We start from the raw sequence: 17386 nt of genomic DNA, 5'->3' as shown, positions 1-17386 counted from the left end.
ACTGATCGGATTGGACTATGGCCCGAGCACTTTAACGGACCGACCCATTCTCGCATGCACAGACCTTTTAGTCCACTTACCAATACCACACTAGAAAACCCATTTTTTAGGGACTAGATCCGAAAAACGTATTAGTGGATGAACATGTATTGCTCAGTGTTCAATATTGTTACCTTAAAAAAAGTTCAATATTGTCTCTACAATATCCAATTATGAACTATGAAGGAGATGGCATGACAAATCACAAGTAAAAAGATAGAGGAGAAATATTGCACAATCGTGAAGCTTTAACTTCAATACTGATCTCTAAATGGAAAAAAGGGTACGGAGCTCAACAGGGTACTGAATGCGCATGGAGAGATCTTACTCTAATAATGGGTTTTAAAATGACTTAAAAAATAATATATTATATTGGCATTAGTACTGCTTATTAGAGTAAATGGTTAAGCAGTACTAATGCTTAACCTAAAGGCCATTAATTTCAATAAAAACCATCCTGCAAGAAAAAAAAAAAAATTCTCCTAGTTTTACCCAAAAAAACACCCTGCGAGAAATGGGATGATACTTGGTGCAATTCCTTTAGCAGGTATTAGACAACATGATTGTTTTTTTTTAAACAAAAACAACTGACACATCAGCAAAAACAATAATTTTTTTTGAGTTGTTTTCTTTTCAAAAGCAAAATCAACCATGTTATTGAACACCCCTCAAAGGCTCAAAGGCCTTCTACAACATGAATGCTTTTGTTTTCATTTGTTTTTGGAAATTGAAATCGCTACATCAACAAAAGAACAAAAACATGTCCTTGAACTCTGTCTTTGTTTTCAAAGAGAAACACAAGTTGGTCTTGTTTCAAAAAATAGTACATGTTTTTGGAACCAACAAAATATTGGTTCTTAAAACAAAAATAATTTTTTAGTATAGAAATTATATGATTTATGAAACATGTTTTTGAAACCAGATTTAAGAACATGTTTTTGGTTTCAATTTTGAAAATAGAAAACACACACAACCGAGAACATGCTTTTTGTGTTTTGTTTTAAGAAATAATTTGTTTTCAAACAAGATGGGTTTTATTTGTTTTTAGAGCAAACAACAAGTAAAACAACCCATGTTGTAGAACATCCCCTTAGTGTGCTAGTGCTCTTTGATTAATCACCAATTTTGGTGGAGCTGCACTTTTTATCTTGATGGATTTTCGCCAGTCAATTAAGATTGTCTTATTATCAAAAAGAAATGGAAAAAAAAAACCGCTCAATTTGTAAGCCTAGATACATGATATTTTGAAAGTCAAAATAAAATTTGAGGCCTTAAGACGCCAAGATGGAAACCTATAACCTCCTTGATTCCTAAAAGAAAATCCATTCCATATTGATTACTGGATTAGTTGCCCTTGATGGCTGTGCTAGAGGATAAGGGTGTCAATGGAACGGATTGGATGGACCAACAAGGCATATTGGATTGGACCAATCCGATCCAAAATATTTATTAAATTGGATAGGACATGGTCTGTCCGTAATAAATTTATATTGGACTGGGTTGGATTAAGCCAATATGTGGTCAGAATATAGGTATCAATGGACTGTGTGGGTTTGGGTTGAAATCAATCTAGATTAAAATGATTTTGAACATATTGGACGGTTCAGACATTAAATTGAATTGGTCCAAAATATTTATTAGATTGGATTGGACATGGTCCATTTGTAATAGGCTCACATTGGACTGGATCGGATTAGACCAAATCCAATCCAATTGGCACCCGTACTATGGGCTACTTAACCAATAATAATGCCCCAAGATGCTCTGAGAAGCGCAAGATCATTTTAAAAGGAGAAGCCAATGGATTTATATTTGAACTCGTAACAAGCTTTTAATAGCCACTTTGGTTAGTAGGTTTTTAACAACTAATTTGTTAGTGAGCTTCGAACAACTAGTTTGTCATGGGTTTATAACAACTAATTTTATTAAATGCTTCAATAGCTACTTTTACATTAATTGCTCTAACATCTAGCTTTGACTATTTATTCTCTATATAAGCTGTGTAATTCTAAGCATAAGGCACCAAGTTCTTTCCTTTAATGTGTGAAAGCTTAGAGTTTTTTTTTTGAAGAGTTGAAAGAGTCCTATACCTCTTGCATGAGTAAGCCCCCAACTTATTACCTTCTTATTGTAATCCTCTCTGTATCTACAAAATTCCAATTTCTTTCTTTTTTGTCACTCTGAGCATTTTAGTTTCGTTTTCCTCCTTCGAACTACTTCATTTCTAACCCTATTTTTTCTAGCCTTTCTACTCATCCATCTCAGCATATCCGTATCTGCCACATTCAATTTTTTGAACGTGTTTAACATACACATATTTATTATTGATTTTACCAGATCTAATAGCATCCATTGTCACCAATATCCCAAAACAGATTATATAATGTACTTCATCTACTGAATTACATAGGGGCATGCGTTTTACTAAGTTTATGTTTGCATCAATCTCCCATTTCTTTCCCCCCCCCCCCCCCCAAAAAAAAAAACAATAAAAGATAAAAAGCTCCCATTTCTTGTGAAGCATATAAGCATATACTTGGGGGTCGTGACTGGTGAGTGCAAATCTCTCACTCTCTCTCTGTATCTGTCTCTCTCTCAATACAATTGCTATTGGTTACAAAGTCAAAACCTCCCCATGTGAAAATAAAAATGTGGCTCCGACGATTTTTCGCTCACGCCATTTTGGTTATTTAAGAAATCTAGAATGTGGTCAACTTAGAAGGAAAAACAAATAAAACAGATCCTGTAGAAAATACTGCAATAATTATAAAGCCAAGCGATTGGTCCGGGCCCTTTACCGATTTGACGGAATTTCAAATCCTAAGTAAACAATTCCAGCCACGGATATTCCTCTTTGATCCGTGTCCCTTTCTGATAATCATCAACAAATAGAATATTAAATAAAAAGTTGTAGATGCTCAGAAATTGGGGGGGGGGTTGAAATGATGCACCAATAACAAGCCCAACACCAACATAAAGCAAAAAGGGTTACACGTGCTTAGCACTAGGGTTGGAGTGAGGTTCAAGGGCACGCTTTGGCTTGAATCAAGGAGACAGACCCTCTGACTAGGGTTCATAGCCCCTAAGAGAATGTCCCTTTTGCATTGTTCTCCAACTCCTAAAAGTGATCTTAAGTACATATAATAACTCGAATTACATTAAAATAAAATAAAACAACAGGAAGTGATACACCACTTTCTAACCCTACCTACATACATGTTAATCATAGGTGTTATAATTGTTAAAGCTTTTCCTATGAAAAAGGGGCTTTCCCTTTTTTTTTTCCCTCCTTGAGTGCTAGGCCTTTTTACAACCCTTGATCACAGAAGATGTAATAATGATGATCATGATATGGGGTTTTGGATTATGGTGAAGAAATGATGATGATTATGATTTTGGGTTTGGTTAATTCTTCTTCTCCTTCGGAGTTTGGTTACGAGGGGTTGTAGTATGATATTTGTTTTATCTTATTTTATTTTTTAATTATTTTGGTTGGTCTTTTGGGGTGGTGGAATAATGGGAGGAAGAATCTTGACTAAGGTTTTGGGAGTGGGAAAATTGTTTGCATGGGAAGAGGGAGCTTGGGTGGAAGGTTGGTGGATGAACAATTTACAGAATCAGCCTTGTGACCAAGGGTTTCTAGGGCTTTGACTTGTGATCTGAGGAACTTGAGATAGTTTGCAGCTTCATCAAGCATTGTAGCAGTGTCCATCTTGGTTCCCCCGGGAACTAGCCTCTGTAACACCCTAATTCTCTCACTGATTCTTTCCCTTCTATGTCTTGCTGCTACTGTTTGTGGATCACTTGATATTCTTACATTCTTCCTCTTGGGCTTCTCCACCACCTCCAAACCTAGATTCACGGGCCTGAAAACCGCAGCTCGGTAAATCATTTCCTTCATCTGCGCTATGGCCTCTGCATCTAGCTCATCGGCTGAAGAAAAAGAAGAATTCGACTGCTGGAAGTTGATGTTTGATGATCTTTGCTTCTCCGATCTGGGTTTCTTTGGTTTTGGTTGGTTCTCCGGGATGAGCCGGAAGCCACCATCCGTAGTCGAAGAATCTGGCTGAAGAAGATCGAAGTAATGATGATTGTTCGGTCTCATCACTTTGAGTTGTTGTTCAACCTTGCTTCTCTTATTAGAATTAGGCCCAACATCTGAAGGTCTGCCATGGTTGACAAATGGATTTGAAGAACCCCGTGAGACCGCTTCATCAAGCTCATTATTAAACCGCCAGCACATATCTTTGTTGCTCCCGTTAGAGCCATTGTTCTCGGACTCTCCCGATGAAACAGCACCACCAGAATTAAAATTCCATAAATTTCTGCAATCCGATAAGATCATGGAAATATCATCATCTTCCATTGATGTGTCTGTATTGCTGTTGGTTGCTGACAGCAAGCAGTCGAAGGATTCAAGTGAACCAGTATCAGAAACTCCAGCCCTGCCATCTTTAACTCGTAATCGATCCACTGCGCCTAATTCTGCCATTAAACCACTCAATGGGTTGATGCTGCAAGGCCTGTTGATCACATGGTTAGAGCATAATTCTGCAGTAGTTGGAGCTTCTCCCCACGCCGCGCTTCCAGTTCCTGACTTAGCAAGAAGCGCTGCATCTGCTAACCTTATCGCTTCTTGGCGCTGCAACAAGTTCAAATCAGAAACCACATTTATCGAATCCAAGGTCGGAACTAATTGCTGGGCCATTTCGTTTACTCCTTCGGAATTTGAACCTATTCCAGACATCCTCGTTCTTTGAAAAACACCCTCATAGAGATCCACCTTGCCACTAAGAATTCCATAATTAATGGTCGTATTAGACGCTATGGAGCCTTGAGCAAGTTCATGTTGTACTTCATTGCTCCATATCGACGGCTCGTCCCAACCCAGACAATCCATTATCAGACGAAATTTGATTCGAGACAGAGAAAAAACAAAGAGATTTCACGGCAAGTATTTCTGTACAACTGCAGCATCCAATTGACAAGAATAGAAAAGTTCAGATGGACAGACAGACTGAAAGCCTGTTGTTTCATTCTATATATAGCAGTTGTATATATAACTTTTCTTTAATTTTTGGGTAGTATAGATGTTATGTCTTTAAGTTCTAGATATCAGGAATAGCATCATCAAGTACAAAATGCATCACTGAAGCCCAAAAATCATGAAATAGTGTCAAAGTCATACAGAAGAAGAAAATATGAAGAAACTTGAATTCATGGGAGGTACCTGTTTCAGATCTGGCTGCACTGAAGTTGGAAAACGTGAAGAACGAACTATAGCTATCCAAAGAAACCCCCCGTTTCAAGTATTCGCGAACTCGAACAAGATAAAGAAAGCCGAATCAAACTTCAGCTCTGAACCACCTTTTCTATAACGGGACTACCAGCGTTAACAACCATATTTATTGCATACCATGATAACTGTGAGCAGGAAAAAAGAAGTCGTCGCTAATGTCAATTTTGGCAACTTTTCCGAAAATTTTTCCCAAGAACTCATAGTGTGGAAGCATATACACAAAGACAGCGCAGAAATACCTGCAAGGAGAGAAGAAGAAGAAGAAGAAGAAGAAGACGAAGAAGACGAAGAAGAAGAAGAGAGAAGATCAAAGTTATTGGGTTTCTATGAGGGAACAATATTGTCACGAAGACTGAAATAAGATAAGCTTATATAGGAATGACAGATGGTCCCATCTGCTACTAGAAGTAGTACTTGAACTTGTAAAATATGAGAGAGACTTAGAAAAATAAAATAAAATATAGATGTAACAGCTCTGCTAAGTAGAGGTATTGGTTTTCAAAAAGATGATGCCTTTTTTTTTCTTTTTTTGGGTCAGTATGGTGGGGGTGTGTGGGAGTATTTTTCAGATGGGGAGCATGAGAATTCTGAGAACCATGTTGAATACTATTAATCAAATAATTAACAACAACAATAAGAAATGGGGAAAAGCTCTGCACCTCCTTTTTGGTTGCTCCTGCATCCCTTCCATGCGCTCTGTGATAAACTGCACTAGTGCAGTGAGACTGAGCAGCTTTGGAGCTAGCACTACCATTTTGATCTTCTTATATAAAAAGCAGATTAATCATCGTCTTAATCATCAATATATTCTTCTCCCTAATTAATGCTGTGTGGTCATAGTAGATGATTAATTTGCAATTAAGTGAAATTTACTTGAGCAAGCTAGGAGGAATTAAGATGCATGTAATTATGTATGGTCCCCCTCCTCTACTAGTTACTTATTAAGAGGGTCTGATGACCTTGGGCCTGCAATAGTGATGTACAATCAGGGGGCCGATTTATAACTATGACCCATCTATCCTTCCCTGATGTAACTGTTATTTCTTAGTGAATGTGGGCTCGTGGGTGTGGGGGAAAATGCAAATATATATATATATATATATATATATATATATATATATATATATATATATATACATATGGTCCCCATGTATTAGTAAACCCTAAATAGGGTCTAATGTCTCTGTACCTGCACAAATTGATGTACGTGCAGGGGAATATAACTAGGACTCACTGTCCAATTGGTCTCTGATGAGCACGGATCTTAGCTGAGAGAAGTTAGTTGGTTCTCAGGATAGGAGTTACTGTCGTTTGCAGAAGATGAAGATATTCTGTGGTTTGGTAGACCACATTTGGTGTATAGTAGAGTGCATTACAGCCTTAACTTTCACCTCTATACTCTAGAGTCTAGGCTCTAGCTAGTAAAGGTGAAAATTTCTTGTTATATACAAAAAATAAAGTGCATATTGCCAGAGACACATAAGATGAGAAGGGACATGATGCTACCGATGCATGAACTGTTTCTTCTTTTCAACGACTGACCTAGGACTTCCACCATTCAAGAGGTGGCCCAGTCCCACCATTTGAAACGTCCAGATCAATGACTCCATGCCCATGGTCCACTTGTATAGGATGGCTAGGTTCATGAGCGAATATGAACCCCTCTCTCTATAACAATTCTTATCATCAACATAATACCCTTCACATCCATGTATTTAAGCGTATCTGCAGAGCAGAGTCATTAGCATTAGTACAAACCCAGAGAGAGAGAGAGAGAGAGAGAGACCCACTGGATTCCCAACATGTTCAATCTCATAATCCATATAATGGTTTTCACGTACTACTAATATGATCAGCCATCAACTTTCTGATATATTTTAATACAAATCTTATCTACAAAAGTGAGCTCATTTTGCATATATAGATGACAATGTATTTTTGGGTCTGAACTTTTTCCATGAATACAGGGGTGGGTGGAATAGGTCTAAACCCATCCACTGAGTTTTTTTGCCATGTGTAAGATTGCTTGATCATTCAGATCAGAGAGAGAGAGAGAGAAAGAGTTGAGGTTTACACAATTAAAGAGGTAGATAGAAATGAGGATATATATAAATGTTTAAAACAGTAAAAACGAGAAATAGTAGTGAGAGTAAAAAATTGTAACACAGGAGAAGGTAGAAATGGAAAATAAAACGTGTAAGGTAGTGGTGGTAAGGAGAGAGAGAAGGGGGGGGGGGGGGGGTTGGACTATGGAATTTAAAACATGCTGGCTGGCAGGCAAGGGAGTCAGACTGAAGAAGATAGCACACGCAAGTGGTTCCTAAAATTTTGTCTGTTTACATCAACATAACAAGTTTTATTTTTTCCTAATTTTTTAATCTTGTCAAGTCTACATATATACTTGTAACCAGATCACGAGAGAGAGAGAGAGAGAGAGAGAGAGAGAGAGAGAGAGAGAGAGTATCAGAGGTACTGAGTCATTGCACATGCACCCCATGATTACACGGCTCAGTGAATGTGGGTTTGATTTCATGGGATTTGCTCCTTCTGTCACTGATCACCAGCACCTTCGATTAATGCTAACTCTTATGTTTTTCCTCACCTTGCCTGAACAGAAGGATAAATACAAATTTGAGATTGGTTCAGACTTCAGAGTGGCCCATTGAGAGAGAGAGAGAGAGAGAGAGAGAGAGAATTGTACGCCACCATTAAAGGCTTAATAGTTGCAGACTGAGGCTGTAACTGGTTGAGCTCCAATATAAAGAGCAAACTAATACCTTACGCACAAGTTGCTTGTGTTGTGTGCGACAGAAGAGAACTACACATGCCCAAGCAAACCCCTTAAATGTGCAGGTTATCATTTCCGTCAATAGATTATTACCATCAGACTGTGGATTCCGTATACATGAACCCACCAACCCATTAACTTAGTGCCTATACCTCTTTAATTGCCGGGGCCATACACATTGATTAACTTGAAGATACCAAAGAAAGAACAAAACACAGACCATCCAGTTTGATAATTAAGAGACAAGCTAGAGTTGAGAGTCTGGTAAATGCACGTGTCACCTGCGACAGTTCATCCATCTATTCATCTTCCCAACAACATCTACTACTTCAGCCACATGGCAGCCTGTGCAATGTTGTGGCCAATCAGGAATGTTGGGTTGAAATTAACTTGGGTAGATAAATCCTTTAAAGGCGATGAATCTGCCAGAGCTGGGTTCCATGGAGAATATTAGATCAACCCAACTCGTGACCCCACCTTAACAATATCTTTATGAATGGAGCTGGGTGGGTGGGACCGTTGGGGTAAATAAATTAATACAGGAAAAGGCAAATTACCAATTTCTGCCTCATTTAATTAATTAGCTAGAAATTACAAGTGAAGTTTTCCTTTCCTTGATTTCCATTTCCAAATACATAGAGTTAACTTTTTTAAAGCCTTCTTTGCTCTTCCTCAAATCGAACCGAATTTGCTTGGTTTTATAAATGCAGATTCTTTCCTGTTTGACATGCATAAAGGCATTTCGCTTTCATGAGTTATTCCCCTTTTTTAATTTCAAATCAATCAAAAAGAGCTAAATTCCACAATGGTACATGTGAGTAATGAAACAAACCAGTTGGTAGCAGGAGGATATAAAAGAGATTGAATGATGCATGTTTGGACTTGTTTTGGCCTCTTCTTGCTGTAACGGTCTTGGCAAACTAGCCATGACAGCTACTTTTTTCCTTCCCTAGCCTTCAGTTAATATCATTACCAAATTTTACTGCCTCAACAACATTATTATTATTTCCCGTGAACTGAAGAAGCGTTTAGGGTCAGTTTGGTTCACGGGAAAAAGGGGTCCGGAATAGGAACCAAAATATTCAATCGTTTCCTGATGGAATGGGCATTACCCCATTTGAGGACAATTCAAATTTCAATTTTGAATACAAACCAAACGAACCCTTAATATTATCATAAAACCCAGATGTTAAATTTTCTCATCACATGATCCGTCAACTGGCTTCTGTAATTGGGTTTTCACTTCTGCAGTCAAGCACTCAAGCTTGAAGCTTGTATTGTTGTCGTCACCAACTAGAATTCCATCTCCATGAGAGAAGCTTGCATTTGCAGCGATCACAGCACAGTACAGCCTCTAAAAGTGCTCTCTCTTGCAACTGAACGTAGAAGCCACCATCAAACAGGCCGTTTAGTTTGATTTTATTTTCGTCCCTTCCTGAGTTCTTCTAGGCCCACTTAAGGCTGTAACAGAATAAATGCGGCAGTCATCAGCGGTGGTGTCACTTTTCTTGGTTGAATTTTTATTGGGTGCTTTCAAGTCAATAAAACTATGCAATTTAAGCAGTACTGAAAGTTAGCGATGAAATACAACAACAATACATAAGTACAACGGAATTTATTGTGATCGGAAATTACTGCTCCAATTTTGTTTTTTGCGACACAGATCGGAGGGTGTTAGATCGGACAGAGTTAAGTTAGATTGAGAGAGAGAGAGAGAGAGAGAGAGAGAGAGAGAGGTGTTCTCTGGGCTTCTAGGTCAAATGAGTTATGCGAAAAAACCGCATCTAAAACCTGCCGTCTCCGGCAAACATCTCTTTCTGAAAATTAATTAAGCTTTGTTTTTTAGTGAGATAGGACGCAGTACACATGCATTGCATTCCCTGGATCAACTCAGACCAAGATTATATTCTTCCTTTACTTTAAATTCTTCATATAAAGGATCCTTCATTACCTATTTTGATTCATCTTAATGCAGTGGTGTGTGTTAGAGATCACGATTCCACACTCAGGAATAATGCAAGATTATTCAACTCCCACTGTCCATCGTTAGGGCTGCAACTTGGGTTGGGTTAACCCAGTCCGAAAATGTTGAGTTGAGTTTCACTGGGCTGAGGTTCAGGTTAAGGTTAAAGGATGAAAAGTACTAATCCAATTTAACAGCGGATTGGATTAGGGTCGAGTTTTTAATCGACCAATTTGACCCAATCCAAGCCTGCCTTAACCACATATTTATATGTACAAATATCATATAAGTATATATAATTATATATAGTATCTAAATCTTTTTTTATGGTGTAGGTGAGATTTTATCCCAAGTCTCCACAACGACCAACAGGAGACCTTACCAACCAGTTGGTTGGCATGTTGCATGTATATAAATATATAGGTATGTGCATGTACATAAATATGCATATATTATGCCGGAAAGGTATTATGTTGCAAAAACTTGCAACCTTGCAAGCAACCAGTACCATAAAAGTAGTAACCAGGTGGGTTTCATCAAAGTTCATGGGGGTTGTTATTGATCAATCTACCAACGTGGTTCAAGAGATGAATAAGTGATTTATCCAAGTCTAGGGATTATTACTTAGGAATCCTCGTTTACTATGGGATTTAATATAGCAGTTAGTGATGATGCACAATCTCGTGCTTCATGCTGGAGGAAAGCTCAGATGTCGAAGTGGTGAAGTCAGTTAGTTGCAAGAAAGTAATGATCAGAATACCCAGGGTGCTTTACTTGAGTCAGGCACTCCGATACTTAAATCAGCAAAGAGTGTCTGGATGCTAGAAAGCGAGAGAACTTAAAGAGCTTGAGAGTTAAATTGTGTGTACCTTCTCTAATCAATGGGATGTCTTTATATAGGTGTGGGTTGCATGGACTTCACGTAGCGCATCCAATATCTCCTGGAGGACATGGCTTACCGGCCCACGTCGCTTGGAATTGGCTTTTGCGTAAAGTGATAGTGCTTATCTGATTGTCTCCGAAGCGGGCGGGGTGGGAGATAGCTCTATTAGTGAGGCGATGTGATCCCATAGGATTCGGAGATGATAGCCCATGTGTACTAGAGGTCGGCCGCCACATCATGTAGATTGCCAACCAAGTCAGCGGAGGCAAGTTGGCTCTTATGCCAATCTGGCCCTATCGAGATGTCTGCAAGTCAGCCCTGTCGAGGTGGTGCCAAGACAGTTAAGGCAGTCGAGGTCTACTCGGAGTGTTTTTGAAATCATTTCCTACATGACACTTAGATGTCATGAGAGAGTTTTGAGGGTGCCGAAGGGTAAAATCAACACTCATCAGTAACTTACCAATTGGCCAACTTACCCCACTAAATACTAGTAATGGAACGAAATCTAAAAAATAATAATATTTTGGAGAAAAGTAAATAAAGAAATCGGACCAATCCAAATCCAGCGCGGACTCAACATGAAAGCTAGGTTGGGTTGGGGGTTCAACAGCCCGGGTTGGATTAGGGGTTGACCTCAACCCGATCTTACCGTTCTCTCTCTTTCGCGGTCTATGCCGGGACGTCAAAATCGCAAAATTTAATGTCAGCTGGAGTAGGATTCAATAGAATCGTCGCTTTCTTCCTTTCTTCCGCCTTATTTCTGCTAACGGATGTGAGCTGTCGGGTGGGCTTTCGTTACCTCATCTGCCCCTCCTTCTCGACCGTTTTTTGGCTTTATTGTCTCATCAGCTGACGCTGAGGCTGATCTCGTCTGGTTTTGATAATCATTTCTTCTCAACCCTCATCCTCTCCCCAAGGGCCCAGCCCAGCCCACCCCCAACCCTAATCCGAGGTCCCAACAAGTGGGGTAGGGCCCACTCTGTTCCCAGTTGTTTTATCACCACAGCCACACGTGAACATCACTACGTCGCACCTACGTGGCTTCCCTTGAGTGGTTCTTTCCCCTAGTGGATCGCTCCTTCTCACATGGAAAATCACAACAGTAGAGCTGTATCTGGGACCATCTGCTTGGCCCCCCCCCCCACCACCCCCCTTTACCATTTAACCCCCTTTTTTCTTTTTTCTTTTTATATATATAATATTTTATCCTAATTAAGGCTTCTGATTTATCTATGTTGGCACCCTGAAGTTGATCTCTTTTGGTTTCTAAATAGATATTTTTCCCAAAGAAAAGGGGGAACGAACCTACGTGGTTGGATCTGAAACGTCCATCCTTCGAGTCCCATTTATACATGGTGGGCCCCGATTGGAGATTTGAGTGCCGGGCGACCCGTCTAGAAAACGAGATAACACGCTGATTATTATAATTATTGATGAAGGTGAGGTGATCAAGAAAGATAAGAAAGAAAGGCGTTGGGTAGAAGAGTAGACGGATGTCGGCGAACAAAGATAGAGATAGCGAATGTGACCGCCGTCAAGGGAGTACCGGCCGTGATGATGTGGGTGTCAGATCCGTGAGGCTGGGGGTTCTGTTCGTTCATTCACTTTGTTGGTTTCGCGAAGTTGATGCATGTACAGAAGTTTGTTTGTCACATTGAATGGCCCCCTCAACAAAATAAAAGAAAAACTAAAAAAGAGCTCAGCGACTGCAACAGCCGTGGACTTCCCGCTGTAACTCTCCCGTCTGCTCTCATCACCCTTGATTGAAAATCAGGTGAACCATCATTTTCTTAATACCCCCCCCCCCCAAAGAAATGAAAAGAAAATAAAATTCTTTCATTGTATGTTCTGTATAGAGAGAGAGAGGTGAAGCAGCTAAGTTTAAGTGGCCCAGGATGTTCCACGCTAGACATGCAATGGATGGCCACAATAAACGCGTGAGCTGTACGAAGGGTTTTATTACGTGAATGTAGTCGTAAAGGGTCTCTACCAAATGTCCATCAATTTGTTCTCATTGTTGGCCATCAAAGATCAACCCCTCCCCCCGTCTCCCCACTTTTAATTTTATACCTTGGTGAATAAATTTGGGCCCAACCCAACCCAACATCCACCACGGGTGCAGGAGTGAGGAGCCTCAGCCCCGTTTTAAATTGAAGCATTTAAGCTGTGATAATGACACCATGTTGCCTAAAGATTTGGATCGAATCGATGGCACTGTTGGGGATCCACCACCGATCTGCAGCTTTTGCCAGCCTCGCCATCCAGTACAAAGTTTAATGTTCTTATTATCAATGTACGCTCTGAGGGGTCATCACTTAATGCCACATGGGCCCCCATCTTGGAAGGTCAAAAGATCCATCCCTATTCCCCCATTTCCTACCCATTTTCGAGCTACCAAACCCAATCATGATTCACCTCCGCTCTTGGGTTGGGTCTTTGTTCTACCTTTTTTCTTTTTCTTTTTTTCATTATTATTATTCCCCCCAACCCAAATGAGAACGAGAGGTTCCCAATGAGCCACAGTGCAATTATCAATCCAAATCTCCCAGAATTTGTCTTAGCTCCAGGGTTTAGAGACCCGCTCACGGGAAGCAGACAAATATCTCCCTACTCAATACTCATCGCCCGAATCCAAATGCAAATTGACACAGGAATGAGCGACGCAAACAATGCAAGGATTTTTTTTTTAACTAAATCACGCTCTCGCAATGTAGTTCTCTCTCTTGATAAGTCCTAGGAAAGAAAAAATAGTACTAGATTCCTAACCCACCACAATTAACTAAAGCCCATCCAACACGGATCATGAATCCGGGGAGCTGTCTTAGGGCAAGGTACTCTGCACCACACTTGTTATTTGGAGAATTTGGGTCCATCAGTCCATGTACCCCCACCCCCAACTCCCCCGGCCAAGCACATCTAGACAAATATGGTGGGACCAATATCCCCCATCCCTTTTCTTCCTCCTTTCATTGACTAAAATATTCTCACTCACTGTTATTAGCTATTAGTTCCTCAAACTTTACAGTAATAAGGGGTATCACTCCATGCTTCTCAAATTACCATGACAAATTTTTTTTTCTAGTGCTCTATATTTAATTTCTAACAACAATGGCATAACTCGTCCTTTTCATATTGGAGGACTACTACGAATAATGTAAAATGTTCACCCAATAAGCTGTTGGGACGTCTTAGGTTCGACTGTAACCGTTTTAACCTCTCTACTCAGCCCAACAGTAATTCAACGAAGCCTTCTACCAACTATATGAGGTTGGCTTATATATGTATATCTTACTTATCAATTACGTATTATACGCTAAATATCAAGTCGGGTGTTTTTCAAAAACATTGAAAAGGTGAGGTGACATATCCTATGACAAATTATCATTAATGCGCGCTTCTTTTATTAAGAGTATTAAATATTAATACTTTGAACCCTATTTCCAATTGAAAGTCATTTGAAATTACTCCCCTCTTCCATTTCATCCTCAGTCTCTCTTTCTCAAATATATATATGGCAGGCATCGCAGCTCTTAGCATGTGCTATGCAATCTGACAGGACCGTAGGCCAGTAGTGGCATCTCAGCCTCTCCAAATATATTCATGATCACCTTACCATGAAAGTATGAAGTAGATGATAAGGATAGTGGGGATAGGCAATTTTTCCACTGCTCAAGCGGGGATGGGGATGGATTGGAATAATTGAGATGCCTGATCGGGTTTGGGGTCAGGGATGGGAAGTGAAGTCCCTGAACAGACCCAACTAAGGAGCGTTCAATAATATAGTTGGTTTTGTTTTTGAAAACAAAAGCAATTACTTGATGTGGTAGTTGTTTTTGTTCTAACAAAGCCAACCATGTTGCCAAACACCCCCTAATCCGTTTGGTCCTAGAATTTTAAGACCCGGCCGGTCAGGCCAGAAATTATCAACCCTAATCCTCATGCTTTTAAAAGAGGCTTTCAAACCTAAACCCCTAAAAGTGGAACCAGTAAAAGAGTATGAACCATTTGCAGATTTTAGTCAGACCAAGTCTCGGTTGCCCATATCCAGAGACCATGGCTTAAACTAGGCTCTCTGATCCTCAAAATTCTCTATCCAAACGTTCTCATTTGAAATTGCTACTCAAATAAGGAATAGAAAATGATTAGAAAACCCAGGCATTCAACCAAAATCAGATAAGTGTACATAAATAACCTAGCATATATCTTATCAAGTTTTCAAGGGCAAAGATCAACCCAGATATCTAGTTAACATTTTTTTTAACATATGGAGGGTGTTGTTGACAATGGGCAAAGATCAGGTCATGCCACAACATATCAAATTAGGGTTTTAGACACCACATTCAAGAAAATAAATCATCAATATATGTGCCTACATCAGAGCTTGGAATATTCGGTTTATGGCTATTCCATGAATGCTCTCTTAATGGGACATGCTTAACGCACTAAAAGTTAATAATCTTCAAAAACACTCAACATAAAAACATCGCACAAAAGCCAGGCAAATTTCTTGGCTCAACTTTTGTCCGCAACAAAGTTGATATTGAGCGAGAATCATGTTGCAGAGACCACTAAAGGCACATAAACTGCAAAGGAAGAATGTCTGGCATTCTATTGTCTTACCAATTTTTATGCAAGTGCTTAATATGTCCAACATGCTTATATATGAGCAAATTAATAAAAACATTCTTGGGCACTAATAGCAGAACAGTGGACAATGTCATCAAGTCTAAACCCTTCACCAATGCACATCATCTTGGAATTCATGAATGTAAGTGGAAGACAATAAATGCATAGCCTGCTAAACTATTGGTATGAGTAAACTATTTATTTTTCTCCACATACAGCAGGTTATAGATAATTAGATATCGATGATAATATTCAAAGGTTTATACCAATTTTTTTTTAACATCAGCTGGAGTAGGTTATGAAATGTTAACAAGGTAAATTAGTGAGACAAAATCCAAATATTTCCAATATAAATGTGTCAGCATAGTCTCCATGCATTTACTCCATACTAAAGAATGATGATGTGACTGTTTCATTGAGTAACCCTTCTGTTTTACCATTAATTGGCTCAAGAACTTAGACATTTTTTTTTCTACTTTAACCAATGAATAAGAAAAAAATGGCTCTCATGAGACACATAATGAAAGCATTTTCATCTGATCATCACGATATGACATGACAAGTCAAGCTGGAATGGTAAAATATGATACCTGTAATTACAAGCTTACTTTAACTTTCTCATTAGCCATCTGTGAACTAATATTAAATACTTTCTAGCTTCTAGACTTGTATTTCCTCTCCTAGGACAGAAGAATTATTAAATGGCATTATACCACAGAAGTTGTGCAGCAGTTAACTACCATACTCTTAAAAATCATAAAGACCTGGAATATAGAAGAGGGGATAGATGGCCAATCTGCATAACATTTGATGCAGAAACATTGACAACACAGTGTACCATGACCACAAAGTACCACAAGGAATGTTTATTCAATTTTTCTATCATCTTCTAGTACATATAGAGGAGAAAATAGACAGCATCTACAGCTGCACAAATCATCACTTCAGAAAATGGCCTAATTGTCATAAAATTGGGCATCCTGAGAGTGCACATTAGGAGACATAGCAATAGTTAGCAGGAAGGTGTGGCCAATAACATTATAAATGTATGCCATTCCAACAAAATTCTGCACCCAGCTATAAATTAACTAATTAAATAAAAATTAATAAAAGAAAAAACATAAAAGGTCATAACCCAATGTTGGTCCTATATATCTGGAATGTTGGGAGGGATAGGCTGGTATACAGACCTAACCTTTCACCTTTATTTCTTTTTTTCTCTTTTGGGCACAAAGTGGCTGCTATCAGACTCGAACCCATGTTCAAGATTTTTCCATTGCACCAAGCAATGGCCCCTTAATAAAAGAAAACAATGTAAATAAAATTATATTAAAACTTAGAACTAATATTAATATTCTTGCAAACATACTCTAGTTGTTGCATCTTTGGTACTAAATCCTGAATCAAATTGAAAATATCTGATCCGGCTATTCTGACTTTTAACAACATACAGATATTAGTCCTGTATCCTTGCCTGAATTTCCAGGCACATGCTTTAGAATCTTATCCAGGACGAAAATGAGTAATCCCTTCCATTTCAGAAATACCAATTTGTATCAGTGTTTTAAAGGGCGCAGGAGGTGTGTGCTTGGAGACGTGTGGAGGTGTACAGGAGAGGAACTTAGAAAGGCATACACCATGCATGTTTTTACCTTTTTAAGACAATTTCTATAATAATATATTATAAATTTTTATGAATAAATATTACAAATAGAAGTGGGGGGAACTATTTCATTATGTAGCCTATTAGATATTAACATGATACAAAGAAGGAAAAAACCTCAAAAC

At 39.0% G+C, this 17386-nt stretch overlaps 1 protein-coding gene across 2 annotated transcripts; it reads right to left on the bottom strand.

Moving 5' to 3' along the window:
- Positions 1–2971: 2971 nt before the first annotated feature.
- Positions 2972–6130, bottom strand: LOC148842437 (transcription factor bHLH87-like). Of its 2 annotated transcripts, XM_088958861.1 has the most exons (3): positions 5998–6130; positions 5270–5577; positions 2972–5007 (listed from the first exon to the last, which is right to left on the bottom strand). In XM_088958861.1, the coding sequence occupies exon 3, from the start codon at positions 4937–4939 to the stop codon at positions 3575–3577; it is 1365 nt and encodes a 454-aa protein (XP_088814987.1). In that variant the 5' UTR covers positions 4940–5007; positions 5270–5577; positions 5998–6130; the 3' UTR covers positions 2972–3574. The 2 variants fall into 2 exon arrangements, with proteins under 2 accessions (XP_088814987.1, XP_088814985.1); XM_088958859.1 differs by lacking the exon at positions 5998–6130 and having other exon boundaries at positions 5270–5683.
- Positions 6131–17386: the final 11256 nt, after the last annotated feature.

Source organism: Nelumbo lutea, chromosome 8 (genome assembly GCF_056320005.1).
Source record: "Nelumbo lutea isolate HS-2025 chromosome 8, American lotus-T2T, whole genome shotgun sequence".
In the NCBI taxonomy this organism is placed as follows: domain Eukaryota; kingdom Viridiplantae; phylum Streptophyta; class Magnoliopsida; order Proteales; family Nelumbonaceae; genus Nelumbo; species Nelumbo lutea.
The sequence above is the reverse complement of the archived record's forward strand: the minus strand, read 5'-3'. Positions and strand labels throughout refer to the sequence as shown.